The following is a 19,404-nucleotide window of genomic DNA, read 5'->3' as shown; positions in this document are numbered from 1 at the left end:
ATAGAAAAACAAAGTCTTGGCATAAGACAAGCTGACTACTAGTATTGGTAGGATACACAGTAAGAATAATCGTGATAAATTAGTTTCAGGTCTGGTTGGCTTTATTGATTATGTTCCTTGCCGTGCGTATGTTGTACGTAGTCAAAAAAGGAACAAAATAAAAGAAAAGAAAATAACAAATAAGACCAACATGATCAACACGTCAAAGTGGCTCGCAGCTCGGGCATTGCCGAGCCAGATAAGTGGGTCGTCTATCAGCACAAGATTTCCAAGGGCAGAGATGGGCTTTCGAGGCTTTCTCCCACGGGGAAACTAGCCAGTTACACAACGGGGACATGGACTTTCTCAGCCATTCATCTCCGCATTTTATCTTGGCTATCACGTGAAGTCGACTTTTCGCAGTCTATCCCGTGCCAAATACTCCCAGATGAATGAACAGATAAATATCGGGATTTCATGTGTGTGTCATTTCCCGGCCTTACGGTGTCAACAGCGCGCTTGACCGTGGCATGTTATTCGACGTCGCAAATTGTGACTCTACTAAATCTCCAAACCCTCCCTGTTACCCAACTCTGGAGCAGCCAAATACAGCAAATGCTACGTGCCCCGTCTGTGCTCGGCTTACGGAGCACCGAGGGACTGATGGAAAACTTACCATATGTTCTCGGTTGGAAGTTCTCGGTGGAAATGGTGGCATGAGTGACCCACATTAGCCATACAACGGGGACCGAAGTTGGGGAGTTGAGGACCTGAGACTTCCCCCGACCGAAGAGAAGTAAAGAAAATAAAGCCGAGAAAATCATCTCCGATACCCGTGAACCGCCTCTGTTAGAATGTGGAACTTTTGTCCTTGAGGGGAAAATACATATGTATCTATCGACATACGGGGTTGGACTTTGTTGTTTCCAAGTAAGACATGCACTACACCATATCCATTAGGCCTCGAGAAACATGGACAAGTCTCCGGATCTTCCGGTTTTAAGTTAGGTTTTCTGGGAAATACTACCCCAGGACTTGTTCGAGGACTTGTTCGAGCACTGGATCTGGTCACCGGTGTAGATCTTTTATATTATTACTTCAATATCCTCTTTCGGATTCTAATACATACCTAGCATGTCAGGCCTCTTTACTGACCTGTCAGACCAGGAGAACTGTGACCAGGATTACATCATCCGGCTGCAAGAAAAGCGGGAAAGGAAGCTCCTTCGAACTATCCGCAAGAACGACGTCGCCAAGGTCAACGCACTTCTTGCAGATGGTGTTTCACCTGATGGCAGCTCAGAGAGAGCCCCATTGCAACTCGCCGTCTGGCTAGGCAGACGCGAAATCATACAACTACTCATCCAATATAACGTCCAATCTCCGAGCAACCCCGGCGCGGATTCGGACGATGACGAGTTGCTCATAGCGGCCGGTCGGGGCCATGTGGAAATCTTGAAGATGCTCATAGAGTACCGCAAGAAGCTTGGCTACAAGGGCACGGCTTGGCCAAGCCATCGAGGTGACGAGCCCATTCATCGCGCTGCTACTTGGGGTCGCTTGGAATGCCTTCAGTTGTTGGTGCAGGAAGGTGCCACGATCAACCTTGAGAATTCTCATTGGGAAACGCCATTACATCGTGCAGCTGGTCTTCCGACTGGAGCACAGAATGGACTGCCGATGCTGCGTTTTTTGCTCGCTTCAGGCGCAAATGTCAATGCCTTAACCAACACGGGTGACACGCCTATTTTGACGGCAGCTCGTGTTGGTAATGAAGCCGCTGTTAAAGAATTGCTCAAGTCATCACCTGATCTTCACCAAAAAGGTCAATTTGGAGAGACAGTTCTACTTGTTGCTATTTCTTCTCGTCCCTTGAGAACGGTGCGGATGCTCGTCGCTGCAGGTGCTGGCATCCACTGTCGGACTAAGTCGAATGCTTCTGTTTTGCATCTGGCGGCCGAGGCTGGGAAAACCGAGACTTTTAAATGGATCCTTGGTAACAGTAATCCCACCATTGACGATTTTGATTGTCATAATTGGACTCCACTGCACTTTGCTGCGTGCAAGAACCAGGTCGTGATGGCCGATTGCTTACTTGAACACGGAGCGAATCCATCAATCGCATCAACTCCAGGGAATCATACACCTCTTCACCTAGCAGCTGCTCATAGCAACGCTTCTATCCTTCAATCAGACGATGGACGAGACGATTCCACCCTTGTCGAGTGTCTTATCCAACATGGTGCTGATGTGATGGCATCGGCAGACAGTAAGATTTTGCAATTTACAGGATGGGTGGCAAAGACCTCCCGTATGAATATGTACTGAACCTCGGAAAAAAATGTCACCCGATCTGACATGGTCTATCCCCTCCACTGCGCCGCCAGCAGTGGTGCCATTCGGAGGGTAAAAGCGCTTCTAGCAGCCGGCGCGGATATTCATACTCGCACTGCCCCAGGTGGAAAGACAGCGCTTCACCTGGCTGCAAGCAAGTCACACCGGAGCATGGTCCGGTTCTTGATTCAAAGAGGCCTGGATCATCGGCTGACTGATACTGAGGGACATACAATGGTTCACTATATGTCTCTAGGTGGACGGTACGAGCCCGTGAGTGTCAAGGACTTTCTTGTCGCCGAGAGGCTTTACGACCCCTCGATGGAACCTGAGCTCGTAAGACTGAGGCCTTTTGAATAATTACTCTAGAATACTAAAAATGATTTTTTTCCCGTCATGCGCAGAAACAATGATATGCGATGCGTAAACGGCAAATATGCATATCAAAACAAACATAAACTCAAGACATATAGCTTCTCCAGTATCATGTTAAGCCACCTGGGAAGATTGATCGGACCATTAAAGCCTCAGACTGTAAACCATGGCGCCTCAATAAGCTTTTCCTTTTGTATCTATTTCCGGAAAATTCATTCATCAAACGGCGGTTTGGTCGAGTGGTCTAAGGCTGACTAGAGCCTTCTTGACATATTTCTTGGGATTAAAACCTTCCTTGCTAAGAGGTTTGAACCAGTGGACTGCGATGTTGCTGTATACTACTGTAAAAGAAGCCATAATGGGTTGAATGCAAATTTTCACCTACCCACCATTTTCACATCAATTTACTACCACCAAAAATGCCTTTTTCGTCTCAAAATCTGGAAGATAGAATTAAAATTGCTATCTCTACATACACCGAGAGAGATAATCCTAAAATGTCAAAATTGGGGCTGGAATTCGACATTCCGTACCATACCTTACGGGGTAGAATTAACGGTCGTAAATCTAAAAACGGTCACCCTAGCGCTAATAGAGCTCTAAATGCTAAGTAAGGGGCTGCATTAATATATTAGATCAATACTTTAAACACTACTAATGCACCACCTATAGCAGAGACGATCTAGAAGTGTGTAATACAAATCCTTCGTCGTTATGATCTAGATCTTAGTATTAGTGTAAATTAGGCCTACCGCTTTATTAAGCGCCTACCTAATAAATATACTTATATTAAGTAAAAACTAATAGAAAAGGACCGTTTAGAAGTAGTTCCACTAGGTTATCTCTCTACCTAGTATACTCGCCTAAGCTAGACTACGTCGCGCTTATAAATTAGGCCTAAAAATATCTATAATTTTAATAAAAGCGGGTTAAAATCGGCGAAGGAAAGCCCCGAAAAGTCGTCTTAACTAAGACTAAAGCTAGTTAACTAATCTGCTAGTTAACTAGTATTAGTACTAGTAGGTGGGGTTACATCGGCGACAGGTCACCTAACCGCGAGAGGGATAGCCCGGGCATTGGGAATATTAGGGCCTAATGCATGGAGGAAGATATATTGGCGGGTAGAGACCGTGTCGTCTTCCACGATTGCATCTACTCGACTGTCTACATATCCCGAACACCCTTATCACGGTATAGTACCCAAGTTTCTCTCTCTACCCACCTTTAAGTTTCTCACCATGGCTCCTCAAACAATCATAATCAACTACACCCCAGACAAGCGGCTCTCGCTCATAGACGCGACCACCAAACAGCCGCTCTACCACGTTAAGGTCAGCCGGCAGACGCCGCAGATGGAAATGATCCGCCTGACGGGCCACCTTCCCCCGACGGAGGGCGCTGGCACCGACGCTACTGGGACGGGGATGCGGCCTATCCCCGCGGACGAAGAGAACTATTTTGAATCGCGTGTGTGCACTGCGCAGTTTAAGATGACCAGCCTGGACGTGATGCTGCGCATTCGTGAGCAGCGCAACATCGAGCTCAAGCGCCAGAAGGTGCTGAGCACGCGGTACTCGTTCGTCTCGCCGGCGCTGACGGTGGGCGGAGCGAGCGGGCTGGTGGGCGAGGGGGGTCCTATCGTCCTGACGTGGGAGACGGACTCGGGGGACAATACGGTCGGGAACTTTCGGCTGGTGCGTGAGGGGGACAGCAAAGTGCTGGTTAAGTTCCGCAATGAGGCGTTCTCCAACGCGCGGGTGGGCACCTTTGAGGTGCTGGATGGGGCGATGGATCAGTTGGTCAAGGACGAGGCGGTTATCTCGGGGCTGGCGATGCTGGCAATGAACCAGAGCTTCCAGCTGGCGGGGATGGTCATGTTTGGTCGTTCTTGAGCTCTCTCGGTGCTGTTTGTGGTGTTTCTCATTGATTTCCCGTGTCGTCTCTTTTGTTCCCCTGCTTGCTTTGTGATGTATGTACCTCCTGCGCTCTACAACTCGCTACCCAGCAAATGCATATTTTAAGATGCTATGTAACCTATAAGTCAATAGAGTCTCAGCTGACAAAGCTGCCGGAAACCCCCAATACAGATTTTGGTGTCTTTTGGCAATGATGCTGGACAGTCAGTTGAAAAGTTTAAGAGGCGGCCGAACCAGTTTCGGTACGCACTGTAATGCGAATTTGCTTCAGCCTCTATTCCTTTTGCTCAAATATTATCCGCAATCTCCCGCCGACCTTTGTATGCTCGACTAGGAATGTAGGACTGCCTGAGTAGCCGCGAACAGCGGTGACCAGGGAGTCGCCGTCACTCAAAACCGGTCTGTGTATTAGGGATTGCGAGCATCGGAGGGTCACGCCGGCTATGGGTTAAACGAATATACACTAGGAAATGGCAATCCTGGTCAAGAGTAACATTTCATTACTGCCGGAGGGCGGAAAAGTAAGGACAGAAAATGCAGGGGCCGGTAATTAAATAGATTTGTTTATTAACGACTCGTGCATATTAGAATGAGACCCACCAGCTTCGGATACACCGTGATAGGTACGGAGTTGGGTAGAGGGAGAGGTTGTAATAGGCTGCAGGGAGAGCCAACAGGATCCGTTTGGGCTTAGCTTGTCTTTTTTCAAGCTTGGCATTTCCCACTTAGAACCACAGGGGGGAAGATTAAACGAGAAGACGAATCTGACCCCCAAATAGGTAAATGAGGGGATTTCGAGGGTGTTTATGGCAAGATCTCTTCGGGCCTGATTGGACCTGTTCGAGCCCCATGCCAGCCCAACGAGAACCTGTGGCTCTAGCCTTGTGGCGTCCCAATGTATAAGTAGTGCCTCTTCCAGGCACACTATGTTGTGGGGAAAAATTGTCTATCGCGTCAAACATACCTACTAGCATGAGTTTCTCACCCCGTGCGCTATTAGCTCTAGTAGCCCTTTCTTCTGTAGCGCTCGCTAAGGAAGTCGGTTATTTCGACTCATCCTCATGCGCCGATCCCAAGGGCTTCGCAACGTGCTACGAGAATGCAGACACCGTATACTCGAACTGCGTAAACAACAATTGCGCTGGGGGAGGTGAATCCTGCTACAACTCATGCGGTGGAAGCACATCCTGCATGAACGAACAGTGTCCTGGTCTGGGAATCGACTGCATCAATGCTTGCGAATGTGAGAGGTCCGCTGGTCAGATTGAGTGTGCAGGCCAGAGTTGCTGGAATCGGGTAAGAGTCCTTTGGCGATGCATATAGCTTTTATCTGAACATCATTCTTAGGTCTACTCTTGCGAGTACCAAGCTACGACCCTGGACTACCTCAGCTTCTGTCTCAACCCAGATCGAGATGGATTACCGTACTGGCCAACGCCGGATGATGCCCCTGATTCCTGTTCCTGCAATACCGGTCAAATCGAACAAAAATTATACCTGATCATCAACCAGATGGAGACGTGCTCAAATAACCAGACAAATATCGGTCGAATGACCGATGTTGACGGGATAACTGAGTACGCTCAAGCATGTATGTGCTGTTCATTCAGTGCTATTATCTCCGCGTATGATCAAACCCCAGAGCTCAAAGCCGCCCTTCTTTTTGGCCCTCCTGTTGCTAATGATATCATTCAGTATCTGGGGCACATGCCCTGACACCCAACCCTCCCTGCTGGCTGCAGATGAATGGTTTGCTGGCCTTCTAAATCCCGGCCACTGGGAAGACTGCGGACCTTACATGGAGAACTATGATTGCGCTGGGGATCTAGGATTTGGTCGTGCCGACGCTGGTGGGATCACCAAATTCTACTCTCCCGGCAATCTGCCGACTAATGGCACGAAATCCTTGTATAACTTGGACGGCATCGTCTCTACCCCGGTCAGTGGTGATGTTTTCACATGGACCTTTGGATCATCGTTGGTGCACACTGTCACTGTGTCCTCGGTGGACGCTACTGTCACCGGCGCAAAGGCTAGTGGAGGGAGTGATGCTGCTGCAACTAGTACTGCAACGAGTACTGCGACTGGTACGGCAGAGAGTGATTTAAAGCCTGGGATTGGGTCTTCTTTGAGAATTCCCTCCTGGACCATCGCTGGCATTGTTGGTATTTTGATTCTGTCGAGTATGTGAGGATCGAAGGTATTGTATACGTATGAAGATGTCTAGATCCCATCCACTGGGATCAGTTGATCACTTCTTGGTGCTTTCTAATAAGCCAATAATCGTGGATTGCTGTAATCTATTATATACAGTACAGGAGCCCTGAAGGCATGCTTCATATGGCGCGTTAAACAACCCGATCCTTCTTGGCTCTAGTAGTCCTTGTCCTTCGATCCTCAAGACCCATTTTTCTCTGCACTAAATACCTATGCAGATACCAGGCAATTGACGTTCCACTTACTGGATCGCAATGTCGGAACAGGAAAGATAGATCTGACCAGTCTGGAAAGAGTTCCACTTCCAGGAGAGCAAAGTGTGGTTCGAGACGTAGTCCGGAAGCTTGATCTTTTTCGAAACAGTGTAACCGCCGGCGATCGTTGTTTTGCAGGAGCCAAGCTCAGCACTGTCGACACCTTGGCACTTGGTATCATCAAAGCCATTGCAAGTGAACCAGTCATTGCGGTGGCAAGCTTCGCCCTCACCACAGTCGGCACTGTAGTCGCAGGCCTGTCCATCGACACCAGTGCAATCAAGAAGACCTTTGTTGAAGCAGTCCTCGGCCGCCTGCTTCTCCTCGTCGGTTGGCAGGTAATCCGGGTCTAGGAATTTGTCCACAAGAGCTTGGTCTTGGCAGATACGGTAGGTGAACATGCCACCGTGATCACCGTTGTGGTCAACGCACCACACGACGTCAATGACATCACCGGCTTTGTAAGTCTTAACCACCTCTTTGCCCCAGTCGCTGCCCGGTTGGTTGTAGTCGACGCTCACACGGGCATTGTATCCGCAGGGTCCGCTGCGGCCAACTGGGGCTACGTCAAGATCAGGCCAGGAGGAAACGGGTTCGAGGATGGTGCACTCAGGACATGTGTCAATTCCAGCCTAAGTAACGTCAGCCAAAGGGATGTCCTTAATACTCAGTTCATCTAAGAGTCTAACCTGGAATCCGAGCTTGGTTCGACTGTCCGGGGTGACAAGGTAGCCATGCCCAGCAACAATGGCAGACAATGAGCCCACTAGTACAACTGCGGCAGACTTCATGATGTTGGGGAAGCTGTAGTTTATTCGAAGCAAAGTGGATGGTTGAGTTGAGTACAGAAAAAACTAGATGTTGAGGGTGGTTCCTTTTATATTCTCATGTATCGCTGCTTTGTGCTTCACCAGTTAGTTGTTGCCGTCCAGGATTGCTACATTTTTACAGGGTGCGGACAAGAAGTCCAATCATGAAGAGATGTTTATTAGATCGAGCATTCTGTGAATACTCTGGCTTGACTAGGCCCTGTAAATATGATCAGCATCGACGTTGCCAAGTGCAGGACGAATGCCGGGGTTGCAGAATACATGATCGAAGTGATTGGACTATATTGCTATGGGCCAAGCCAATCCAACGCCATTGGGGAAACCCCGGGCTTGGCAGTCATTTGGCAGAAGGATGCGACGCCCGATATATTTCCGCTAATTTACAGATTCCAGGCCCAGGAGATTAGATCGATGTGCAGGACAAGTCCAGCATGCATAATTTACACAACTATAGGGAGTATAGAGAAGTTTCATACGTATACCGATGATAGGCGGGATAGAAACATAGTCTTTTTCTTCAAATTTTGCTTCGCCGCAGTTCTACACTGGAACCGACATCTTGTTTCTATACCGTATTCTTCGTTTACCTGAAACACTTGAGCCTTGCCGTGGCAATGGTGGCTGTGGGGTATTTCAGCCTTTTCAACGCCATGGCGCTCGGACAGAGAGATCGACAGAGACATCTCGGTTTTACAGGGGTTTCCCGACTATTGCCCGGTAACTCATTCATCTTAGTAGTTTCAAGTTAAATCCCTGATCACATGCTGCAAATTTGCCCAAGAAGTCGTTCAAAATGCTTGCCTGTGATGGTCATCATCTACATCGGCACTAACGGGCATCTGAGTCATCGCCTTTTGGAAATACCGGAATGTCTAGTGACAAGGGTGTAGATCAATATGTGGCTGGGTTAGGGTTCCGGCTATAGGAGCAGGGCTGTGCTGCGGCATCTTTCGTTCTATAGTGTCAGGAACCAGATATGATACAGTGCAAGATCCATGATATCGAAATACTGAATCGAAGGATTTTATAGGATATGGATAATGCGAAACACTACTAAATCACGGGGTTTTCGAATCAAGCTTGGGCAAGAGAGATTACCCTATAATCAGACCAGCGTTCTACAGCCCTAGTCGATTCTGGGCTGTTGCAGCTCAATGCAGTACTTGGCTCCCTGCTTTCCAATGAGACATGTATATACATACTAGCCATACAGTATTTACTGCAATTGCTGACATCCTATCCCACAGGCGAGAAACCGATAGGGATAATGTAGGGCCCTGCTATACCACTACCGGGCCTATCTAGCCCCGACCAGCAACTTACTTTTCATGCATATTGGGCGTCTCGACCTCCTCTCTGGTAGGCATGGTATCCAGAGCATCGAGAGTGATATCGACACGAGGACCGGTGAAATTCTTTCTTCCATCCACAAACCACTGGAAAACGGAGATGATGATGATAACAGCAAATGCTGCAATACAGTAATCTATATAGGTAGGTTAGTGAACATACTGTCATAGATATCCCCACAGGTAATCTCACTCATACTGCTCCCCGTAACCGTGCTTGACGGAGGGAAGACAAACAGGACGGTAGTCAAGGCGATATATGATAAAGCAACCTAGTAATGATCAGAGATGTTAGATCTTCCACTTTATTCAAAATCCCTAATGACCGCAACATACAGAATCAACAAACCATCCGAGTGCATTGGGCAATTTCCATTTCCTTTCGGGGAGCGATCTGCGCCCCTGAAGACAGTTTATGGCAATGGGTATTCCGTAGGACAGATCAAGAGCCACGACTGAGGCTGAGATAATTGCGTTGAAAGCACTGGAACATGTTAGTTACCGTTTGCACGGGCCACCCACGGATAGGAAATTTACCTTGTAGACCCTAGGAAGATACATCCAAATGCGATTACTACAACAACACTAAGAATGAGTGCGTTGAGGGGCAATTTGAGTGTTGGGTGGACTTTCGCAAAGAACCGAGAAGCAGGAAGACCCCCATCTCTGTGAAGAAATGAGTATACGCGTCATATGCTGGAGAGAAGACCAAATACCTTGCGAATGCAAAGATCATTCGACTACTAGTGGTCATGACGCTAATTATAGCAAAGACCAAGCATACCAGAGGTAACCTAGAAAATGGCGTCAGAGTGGAAACACAATAGGGAAAACTTTAGCACATACATCAAAAGGCATATAGCTCCCGCGTTGCTCTTGGTTGCATCGATCAGGATCTGTAGAAGAGGACCAGCTGCGGAGGTTGCGACCTTTTCCATGTTTCCTGCGACGAATAGGAGGACTATCAAAAAGATAGAACCGGTGAACACGCCAATGCCTACGCAGCTAACCATGATTTTTGGGCCTTCGATCTCAGCGTTGGGTACCTCTGAAAACACGATGTGTCAGTTCCTCTCCTTATCTTATTAGGCCCAGTGCAGTCCTTTACCTTCGATCATATGTGCCACCGCATCCTAGATAAAGTTAGTTGGCTTGAGTGTGTTTTCGTATTGCAGTAGTCTTGGTGACTTACAAAGGCAGTCACGCCAAGTCCTCCTTGAAGCAACTGGAATATCTGTTAGTGTCGTTGTAGTCTTGGTGAGTATAGTACACCTACACCCAGAAGCCATGCGATCCCATCAGGCCCTAGGCTGAATTAGCAAAATCATCATAATGGAGTTATCGGGAAAGCCGTACATCCTGTGGTATTCACGAAATCGCAGAAGACAAAGCTGTGGATGTCAGTAGTCTGCTATAAACTTGATACCGCCAGGGGAGCTCATACTAAGCTGAGTTGTAATTGGGAGAAGCGCATGCAAGACACGTAATTGACACAATCACAAAACCTCCAATCGACCACATAACTGCATATCGTTAGAGATAAAGCGAGTCGAACTGGGAGGACGTGACTTACAAGCACCACGGTAAATGACTGGCAAGATAGAGTTCATGAAAGCATTGATGACGAAGGAGCCAACGGTCAGTCCAATGTAGATAAGAAATTGATGCCAGCGTTGCGGCACATAGCTCTGCATGTAATGTCAGTATTGAGGTAGGGGTATGAATGCGATCTCTCACTTCGTGAAGAACGGAAATGATGCCAACAATAAGCTGGCTAGAAAGAAGGGAGTTCGTGGCTACGAGTGCAACCTGACCATGTGTTAGTTTAAGCATCACATTGAATGATTGCTCTCCCTACCCAACCTGCCACATTGATCCAGCCTGTAATCCATGATAGGATTGGTACTGTGTTCGGCCACGCGACTTTCGATTCGTTAGTATGAACTGGGACGGGGTGTTAGAGAGCAACATACTGGCTGGCATCGGAGTTAGCATTAGTCCGGATGACATGGTATTTATAGATACATACCTGCGACCCAGTGATACTGTCCACCCGCTCTGCAAAATAAGAAAGAAAGAAAATGAGTCTGGTGTGTATGCCGAGAGGGGACATGTCAGAGCTTACGTCGGATATGCCGATAGAAATTCAGCCAGCGAAGATGCGATGCAAAGATTGCAGAATCCTGCAGTAAGCAGTCCTAGAATCTGATATCAGCAATGTCTCTGGAACCAAGTGTTTCTAAATTAAATACCCCAAATCACACTTGTACTTCCACCAGATGTAAGGCTGATCGACAAACTGGCCGAAAGTGCAGTCCACGACTAGCCTGGTTAACTAAACACCCCGGTCGCAATCCATGTCTGACATACATTAAGAACCGCAAAGGCCAAGCCAAGCATCGACCTAGAGATCCCCGTCAGCACCCAGCTTTGTATATGATAGCGTATCGCTCTTACCATGTCGAATGACTGCGTTGGAGTTCAGGCCGATGGCCCATGGCTGCCAGCCTGGCATCATCGCCTTGAAGTGGACCGTCTTTCATAGTGGATCACGATTCAAAGATGGATGATATTTACGAGTCAAAGAGCTGGGGAGAGAACCGCTCTAAGTATCTCTTCCATTCAAACGTATCAGGAAGGCATTGCCAGACGATTTCTCTTTGCGGTTAAGCTCCGATAGGGGCCTATTTCGTATGCGGGGAAGCTGTGCAGCTGCGAGTATCTTATCTCAGAGGCTTGAGACGCTTATCACGAGTGTTTATACGCTAAGGTGGTAGTCGGCTGGCCGCATGGACTTGCCCAACACCGTATAGTGTTGCAAACACCAATTAAAAAACGGGGAAAGGAGGAGTTTTAAATCAGGTATCTCATTTCATAGGGAGAGCTTGGTAGAACACAGCGCGACACGGTGTGGAACGCAGTTTCTATATGTCAAAGTCGATCTGTCTTTCAGTTGGTTTCTCCACTGTGGATTTCCACGCTAGACGCGAACACATGTCTATGACGACGAGGTACTACAAAGGGAGGTTATATATACATCTACTCCCTACTTGCAGGTCTTTTCCACAGCCAGAAAAACGAAATGTCCAGCCTTGAGTCGTCGTCCCTCGGTCGCACTGGAAAATATGCAATATTCAACATACATTCTGAAACAATATTTGATTGTGAAATTGCTTCAATTCCAAATTGAAACTCATGAATGTATGCGATCAAGCTGATGCAACATTAACTCCAAATATGCCTATCCTCAGGGCATGTGATGCCTTGGAATCCACCAAATCCCAAATCCTCCGAACTCCAATCAAACGCAAATCGCAAGCCGAGCAGTTAAAAAAACAAAAAAGAAAAAGAACAAAACACCCTTTACTTCAAGACTACCAGCATCTTGAAATATGGATCCGATGTTCATTGAACATTGTAGGTGTCAAGTGCATGTTGGACATCACGCAGACTATTCTTGTCGCCGTACGCGTCCATCAACTGTTGGTTTCGTGCTAGGCGCTCCTGTTCCTCCAGCAGAGAGCGTTCCCGCCGCGACTGGGCCTCAACGTAGTAATTGTATGCACCGAACCCTGCACGCGCCCAAGTCAGTATTATCCCTACAACATACGAATACGCAGGTTAAGCATACCCAGACCAACTGTAGCCATCAGGGGAATCAGTCTAAAATGGACAGGGTCAGCAAATCATGGTACTAAAATAGGGGGGAAAAGGGGGGCACAACTTACAGCCGTCCAGTCCGGGGTTTGACACTGGTTGGGTTTCCGTATCGTTTGCTCGTACCGGGGAGAGCAAATTGAGACATCATGATAAAATATATAATATATATATAGATTTAAAGTGTAGAATGTTCCTGAGAGTATAGTTTGGGATATTCAGGAGTATTGAAGTGAAGCAAAGGAGCAAAAATGAAGTAGGTAAATGCAAAGGCCCAACGGAAGAAGCGGAATGCGGGGAATCGTGACGTGAAGGTCCGAGGATCGCCTCCGAGGTTCGCAACAGGTCTTATACCTCCGGTGCTGATCAGGCCACATTGGCCTTCATCATACAATCCCTGCAGTGGTATAATGATCCTCTAACTCATCTAAAGTTCCTACAATTTCAATAGTATGTTACATTGGAATCATGTCATAATTAAATCATGTCGCGTGTCATCCATCCGCATTCGGAAAAGATCAAACCCGCTTGAGTCTTCATATTTTCGTCTATATCTTATATTAACTTCAAAATGGCATCGATTCCCACAAGTATCATACGAGACCTGAGACCTTGATCATGCAAGTGCCTTAATTGCCGTTGTTCTGAGGCGCAGGGGTTGCCGGACCCTCCGGGGTCACATAAGCCTGAGATAATTCGTTAGCGCAATCTGGGGAAATTACCCTACACGTCACGCTTACCTTGGTCATTCCACCGTCGACAACGAAGTCCGTTCCATTCACGAAGCTGCTCTCGTCGCTGGCCAGGAATACCACAGCGTGAGCCTGCTCAATGGGTTCACCAAACCGGCCCGTCGGGAAGTGCACCTCCCGACGGTACCGCTTGGCCTGGTCGTCACCCAGCCAGTCTTGCAGAAGAGGGGTGCTATACAAGCGTGAGCTAATGTTCAGCAAAATCCAGCCAGAAAAACTTACTTCAAGGGGGCGGGGCACAGAGCGTTGAAACGGAATCCCTCACGGGCATGAACGATAGCCAACTCCCGAGTCATCGCCAGGACTGCACCCTTGCTCGCCGTGTACGCGAGTTGGGGAGTGGCTGCACCAACCAAGGCAACGACGCTAGCTGTGTTGATGATACTGCCACGGGCCTTCTTGTGACGACGCAGACTGAGGACGGCGTGCTTGCTGCCGAACCAGACACCTTTGACGTTGATGTTGTGTGTGAGATCCCAGATCTTCTCGGGGGTATCGATGGCGTCTGCGTCGTTGGCGTGCATAATTCCGGCATTGTTGAAGATCACATCGGTGCCTCCCCAGCTATCCTGTGATTCAACCATTGCCTGCACATCCGACTCCTTGGACACATCGCATCGGATCGACTCGACTCGAGGGGCAGTGGGAACTACTTCCTTCACTTTGGCCAATGCCTTTGCGAGGGAGGGTTCCGAGACATCGGCCATCAGAACATTGGCACCCTCACGGGCGAAGAGGATACTGGTTTCGAGACCGATGCCACTATCCAAGTTCGGAATCGGTTAGGCTTTTTCGTGACGGTGCCTTATCTTTTGGGAAGGAAACAATAGACATACCCGCCAGCACCAGTGATGATGGCATTCTTGCCTTGGAGACGTCCTTGGGGAGTAGTGGCAGCCATTATGACCTTATCCTGGAGCTCTGTATAAATGAACCTATGTTAGCAATGACTCAACGCCATGGTAGTGTGATATATCCAAGGAAAATGCTAGAGAGGAGAACACTCACATGAATTGGAAATAATCAAATCAATATGAGAGTTGTCAATATCACCGAGGGTGTTGCACCCGGGGGTATACGCGGGGCAGCGTGGATCCCGTTAGGTAAGCGGTGACGATGCTGGCCCGAAGCGGTAAGGCGTCACCGATATCTCGCTGATAAGCTTCCAAGCTGGCGCTGGCCACTTGCGAATCCCTGAACTTGAGTTACTTGAGTTACCCGATTTTCCTGACTCGAGACGTGACTTTGATCGTTCGGCGCGCTCTTTTCTCTTACCCTTACCCTCCTTCTCTTCAATAATTTGGATCCTTACACTCATAATTCACCCTTTGGCCCCGATCCATCATGTCGAACCCCGCGGACCCCGAGGTCACAGCCGAGAATGTCGCCGAGGTCCTTCGGAATGACACGAAAGTAAAGGTGGCTGGAGTGGATGTGGATGGCATTTTGCGCGGCAAACTCATGAAGAAAGACAAGTTCTTATCCGTTATCACCGAGGGCTTCGGGTTCTGCTCTGTCATCTTCGGCTGGGATCAACACGATGCGACGTATTATAAGGAACTGGCTATCAGTAACAAGGAAAATGGATATCGCGACCTTGTCGCGGTCCCAGATCTGCGCAGTTTCCGTCGCATTCCTTGGGAGAACAATGTGCCCTTTTTCCTCATCAGCTTCTTGGATCCAGACACACGGGAGCCGGTTTGCGCCTGCCCACGAGGATTGATAAAGACGGCAGCTGCCAAAGCCGAGGCGGCGGGGTATCGGGCGATGGCAGGAGGTATGTCTGATCGCGGATCAGGGTGTGTGCGATCCAACGGCTGATTAGACTGAGTTTAACTAGCGGAGTATGAATTCTACCAATTCCGCACCCCGGGAAACCATGCTACCCCCGAACAAGGTGCCTCTGCAACGGCCGCCTTCCTTCAGTCGAATCCAGTGGATGCATTGCCGTCGGTGACAGAAGGCATGTTTGGTTATTCTCTCACTCGGCCCATCCACAACCAAGATTACTACTATGGCATCTTCGACGCCTGCGAGCAGTTCCGATGCGATATTGAAGGGTGGCATACTGAAAGTGGACCAGGAGTCTATGAAGCTGTTAGTGACATGAGAGAGTGAACGGTTCGCACTGGAACTAAACATCGTGATAGGCATTACAATTTGGCGAAGCAAAGGACATGGCTGATAAGGCGGGATTGTTCAAGTAGGATTGTTCCTTTGCCAGCAGTTCGGTTTCCGCTTTCGTCATGGGCTATTGCTAACCAGGATGTTCGTATAGATACGTCGTCAAAGCATTTGGGATTAAGCATGGCATTACCCCATGCTTCATGGCCAAACCCCGACAAGGTCTGCCAGGGAACAGTGGACACATGCATATCTCGCTCGTCACGGCCGACGGAAAGAATGCCTTCATTCGCGATACCCCCGATCCATCCCCCCTATACCCCGATATCGCCCATTTATCCGACCTGGGTCGACACTTCCTGGCTGGTCTTCTCGTCGGCCTACCAGATATCATGCCGATCTTGGCCCCGACGATCAATTCCTACAAACGCCTGGTGGAGAATTTCTGGGCACCGGTCACAGTCTCTTGGGGACTGGAGCACCGGGCCGCGTCAATCCGTCTAATCACTCCACCGACGGCTAGTCCGAAAGCGACCCGGTTCGAGGTGCGCGTGCCAGGCGCGGACACCAACGCGCATCTTGTCCTCGCGGCGATCCTGGCATTGGGATGGCGCGGAGTTGAGAAGAAGCTCGAGATCCCCGTGCCGCCTCTTGCCCGCGGCGAGGATATGGGCGGTGCTAGTGACCAGGGTGTGCGTTTGGCAAAGTCCTTGAAGGAAGCCATCGTTACATTTACGCGGCCAGAGAGTGTCGCACGGGAGGTCTTTGGCGATTTATTCGTCGAGCACTTTGCCGGAACTCGGGAGCACGAGGTGCGCTTGTGGGAAGAGGCGGTAACTGATTGGTATGTGATTCATCTACTCCGTGCTGCGATGTCCATTTGTACGCTGACTTGACATGTTCCCAGGGAGATGAAGCGGTACATCGAGACCGTGTAAATGCACATTTCATTGTCGTATTGATTGTCCGATTTACAGAGACGCATGATTCGACAGACATCGGGGGAAGAATTGTACATAGTCGCATTGGCTTAGTAGAGATGGGTTCGTAAGGGCGCGTAAAGGCAACAGTCGCAAGGTTACTGTCTTTAGATATATACCAAATTACCTTCAACATTGAATTGGAGGTGGTCGATTTACCAGAGTTAGGACGTATGTATAAGATTAAGTGTCACGTTTTTTGGCTGAGCAACGTCACATGCGGTCACATGCCGACGAACTCAGGGTGGACGCAGAAAACCGCCGGGACAATTCGGCTTCGGATATGACTCTTTTGGAACCATGCAAGACATGGATGATCAGAGACAGCCGCGGTTGATTGGAGTTTCCGGGATATGCGGAGAGTATTCTACAGCCACTTTCGGGTGAAGCAGGGGTTGAGGGTAGGGATGAGAGTTGTTCAAAGTTTTTGTATATTAGATTCGAGAATTGGTCATTATCATCATTATCATCCTGAAAGCTATATAACTCTCATGTTCTCCCAAAGATGCTGACCGAAGTGAATAAGTGAATAGCCCGGTAAGACTCGGTGTACGGCGAATGCCGTTTCTGATAGCGATCACGGTGTTTTTTGTAGGAACAAACAAGCTTAAAAAGAACGGGGAACTGGGGAGTGTCGGCCGAGAGGAAGAGTTTCCCGTGGGAAACTTGGCAATTTTGGCAATTTTGGCAGTTTTGGCAGTTCAGCACGGCCAAATGGGGGTTCGGCTTATCGCTGAGCGGGTCCAGAACCAACCGCGGTAACTCTGGGTGGCTCTGACGTATTTGATACCCTCGGGCAGATGGACTATATAGAAAAGAATATTAGTATCTCGTCTCTTCTAATTCTTGGTTTCTCTTACTTTCAAATTGAACTGTGATTCTGTACATGGAATACCCATAGCATATCATCTATTGCATATCTCTACCTATTCCATACATATATCTACATCATGTCTCACGTCGACACCCAGCTCAAGGATGTCGCCATCCTGGGTTCCATCAATAACGATGCTCGCAAGATCCTGACCAAGGAGGCATGTGCCTTTTTGGCTCTATTGCACCGCACCTTCAACCCCACCCGCAAAGCTCTTCTCCAACGCCGCATCGATCGCCAAGCTGAGATTGACAAGGGAAATCTTCTCGACTTCCTTCCCCAGACTAAGCACATCCGTGAGAATGACGCCTGGAAGGGTGCTCCTCCCGCTCCAGGTCTCGTGGACCGCCGTGTCGAGATTACTGGCCCTACCGACCGGAAGATGGTGGTGAACGCGCTGAACTCCGATGTCTGGACTTACATGGCTGATTTCGAGGATTCGAGTGCCCCGACTTGGGACAACATGGTGAACGGTCAGGTCAATCTGTACGATGCTATCCGCCGACAGGTCGACTTCAAGCAGGGCGAGAAGGAGTACAAGCTCCGGACTGACCGCACTCTGCCCACTCTGATTGCTCGTGCTCGTGGCTGGCACCTGGAGGAGAAGCACTTCACCGTGAACGGCGAAGCCATCTCCGGTGGTCTCTTCGATTTCGGTTTGTACTTCTTCCACAACGCCAAGGAGCTGGTCGCCCGTGGCGCCGGTCCTTACTTCTACCTCCCCAAGATGGAGTCTCACTTGGAGGCTCGTCTCTGGAACGACGTCTTCAACCTCTCCCAGGACTACATTGGTATGCCCCGCGGAACCATCCGTGGAACTGTCCTGATTGAGACCATTACTGCCGCATTCGAGATGGACGAGATCATCTACGAGCTGCGCGATCACAGCTCCGGCCTCAACTGCGGCCGCTGGGATTACATCTTCTCCTTCATCAAGAAGTTCCGCAACCACCCCAACTTCGTCCTTCCCGATCGCTCTGACGTCACCATGACCGTGCCTTTCATGGATTCCTACGTGAAGCTCCTCATCAAGACCTGCCACCGTCGTGGCGTTCACGCCATGGGTGGCATGGCCGCACAGATCCCCATCAAGAACGACCCCGCCGCCAACGACAAGGCCATGGAGAGCGTTCGCGCTGACAAGCTGCGCGAAGTGCGCGCCGGCCACGACGGCACCTGGGTTGCACACCCTGCGCTTGCTGCGATTGCCTCTGATGTCTTCAACACCCACATGCCCACCCCCAACCAGCTGTTCGTCCGCCGTGAGGATGTCAACATCACCGCCAACGACCTCCTCAACACCAACGTCCCTGGCAAGATCACCGAGGAAGGTATCCGCAAGAACCTGAACATCGGCCTTAGCTACATGGAAGGCTGGCTCCGCGGCGTCGGCTGCGTGCCCATTAACTTCCTCATGGAGGACGCCGCCACAGCCGAAGTTTCCCGCAGCCAGCTGTGGCAGTGGACCCGTCACAACGTCAGCACAGCCGAGGGCAAGCGCATGGATAAGGCCTTTGCGCTGCGTCTTCTGCAGGAGCAGGCTGATAGTCTGGCGGCTAAGGGTGGCAAGGGCAATAAGTACCAGCTTGCTGCTCGGTACTTTGCCGGCCAGGTTACTGGTGAGGACTACGCGGATTTCTTGACCAGCTTGCTGTATAACGAGATCTCCTCCGCTGGTAGTGCTGCTAAGCTTTGAGTGAAGCTGTGATTTTATGATGATGAATACCCTTTGTTTCTTTTTCCCTGTCTGCCTTGAATATGAC

At 49.3% G+C, this 19,404-nt stretch overlaps 10 protein-coding genes across 10 annotated transcripts; 6 read left to right on the top strand and 4 right to left on the bottom strand.

The window, feature by feature from the left end:
* Positions 1-1,113: 1,113 nt before the first annotated feature.
* N7525_009742 (ankyrin repeat domain-containing protein) lies at positions 1,114-2,307 on the top strand (the record flags this gene model as incomplete). Its single annotated transcript, XM_061214844.1, has 1 exon — positions 1,114-2,307. One exon carries the CDS (start codon positions 1,114-1,116, stop codon positions 2,305-2,307), a length of 1,194 nt encoding a protein of 397 aa, XP_061069275.1.
* Positions 2,308-2,337: 30 nt separating this feature from the next.
* N7525_009741 (ankyrin repeat domain-containing protein) lies at positions 2,338-2,673 on the top strand (the record flags this gene model as incomplete). Its single annotated transcript, XM_061214843.1, has 1 exon — positions 2,338-2,673. One exon carries the CDS (start codon positions 2,338-2,340, stop codon positions 2,671-2,673), a length of 336 nt encoding a protein of 111 aa, XP_061069274.1.
* A 1,253-nt stretch (positions 2,674-3,926) lies between these two features.
* On the top strand, positions 3,927-4,580 carry N7525_009740 (uncharacterized protein; the record flags this gene model as incomplete). The annotated part of the gene is made up of 1 exon (XM_002563795.1): positions 3,927-4,580. One exon carries the CDS (start codon positions 3,927-3,929, stop codon positions 4,578-4,580), a length of 654 nt encoding a protein of 217 aa, XP_002563841.1.
* A 996-nt stretch (positions 4,581-5,576) lies between these two features.
* On the top strand, positions 5,577-6,795 carry N7525_009739 (uncharacterized protein; the record flags this gene model as incomplete). Its single annotated transcript, XM_061214842.1, has 3 exons — positions 5,577-5,900; positions 5,952-6,229; positions 6,300-6,795. 3 exons carry the CDS (start codon positions 5,577-5,579, stop codon positions 6,793-6,795), a joined length of 1,098 nt encoding a protein of 365 aa, XP_061069273.1.
* Positions 6,796-7,062: 267 nt separating this feature from the next.
* Positions 7,063-7,866, bottom strand: N7525_009738 (uncharacterized protein; the record flags this gene model as incomplete). The annotated part of the gene is made up of 2 exons (XM_002563793.2): positions 7,063-7,707; positions 7,765-7,866. The coding sequence occupies 2 exons, from the start codon at positions 7,864-7,866 to the stop codon at positions 7,063-7,065; spliced, it is 747 nt and encodes a 248-aa protein (XP_002563839.2).
* A 1,358-nt stretch (positions 7,867-9,224) lies between these two features.
* N7525_009737 (uncharacterized protein) lies at positions 9,225-11,797 on the bottom strand (the record flags this gene model as incomplete). Its single annotated transcript, XM_061214841.1, has 19 exons — positions 9,225-9,391; positions 9,448-9,526; positions 9,591-9,738; positions 9,792-9,920; positions 9,971-10,048; positions 10,101-10,302; positions 10,363-10,387; positions 10,447-10,479; positions 10,531-10,559; positions 10,611-10,645; positions 10,699-10,777; positions 10,828-10,942; positions 10,992-11,063; positions 11,118-11,230; positions 11,284-11,312; positions 11,380-11,452; positions 11,507-11,576; positions 11,625-11,658; positions 11,712-11,797. The coding sequence occupies 19 exons, from the start codon at positions 11,795-11,797 to the stop codon at positions 9,225-9,227; spliced, it is 1,596 nt and encodes a 531-aa protein (XP_061069272.1).
* An 862-nt stretch (positions 11,798-12,659) lies between these two features.
* N7525_009736 (uncharacterized protein) lies at positions 12,660-13,062 on the bottom strand (the record flags this gene model as incomplete). Its single annotated transcript, XM_002563791.2, has 3 exons — positions 12,660-12,826; positions 12,886-12,917; positions 12,983-13,062. 3 exons carry the CDS (start codon positions 13,060-13,062, stop codon positions 12,660-12,662), a joined length of 279 nt encoding a protein of 92 aa, XP_002563837.2.
* Positions 13,063-13,540: 478 nt separating this feature from the next.
* Positions 13,541-14,564, bottom strand: N7525_009735 (putative short-chain dehydrogenase/reductase family protein; the record flags this gene model as incomplete). Its single annotated transcript, XM_002563790.1, has 4 exons — positions 13,541-13,597; positions 13,652-13,835; positions 13,886-14,425; positions 14,500-14,564. 4 exons carry the CDS (start codon positions 14,562-14,564, stop codon positions 13,541-13,543), a joined length of 846 nt encoding a protein of 281 aa, XP_002563836.1.
* Positions 14,565-15,007: 443 nt separating this feature from the next.
* On the top strand, positions 15,008-16,725 carry N7525_009734 (glutamine synthetase family protein; the record flags this gene model as incomplete). The annotated part of the gene is made up of 5 exons (XM_002563789.1): positions 15,008-15,440; positions 15,504-15,760; positions 15,814-15,866; positions 15,942-16,631; positions 16,695-16,725. The coding sequence occupies 5 exons, from the start codon at positions 15,008-15,010 to the stop codon at positions 16,723-16,725; spliced, it is 1,464 nt and encodes a 487-aa protein (XP_002563835.1).
* Positions 16,726-17,717: 992 nt separating this feature from the next.
* N7525_009733 (malate synthase) lies at positions 17,718-19,337 on the top strand (the record flags this gene model as incomplete). The annotated part of the gene is made up of 1 exon (XM_002563788.1): positions 17,718-19,337. One exon carries the CDS (start codon positions 17,718-17,720, stop codon positions 19,335-19,337), a length of 1,620 nt encoding a protein of 539 aa, XP_002563834.1.
* Between the last annotated feature and the right edge of the window lie 67 nt (positions 19,338-19,404).

The sequence above is a fragment of the Penicillium rubens genome (genome assembly GCF_028828025.1).
Source record: "Penicillium rubens strain IBT 27055 chromosome Unknown utg000003l_segment0_segment0, whole genome shotgun sequence".
In the NCBI taxonomy this organism is placed as follows: Eukaryota; Fungi; Ascomycota; class Eurotiomycetes; order Eurotiales; family Aspergillaceae; genus Penicillium; species Penicillium rubens.
The sequence above is the reverse complement of the archived record's forward strand: the minus strand, read 5'-3'. Positions and strand labels throughout refer to the sequence as shown.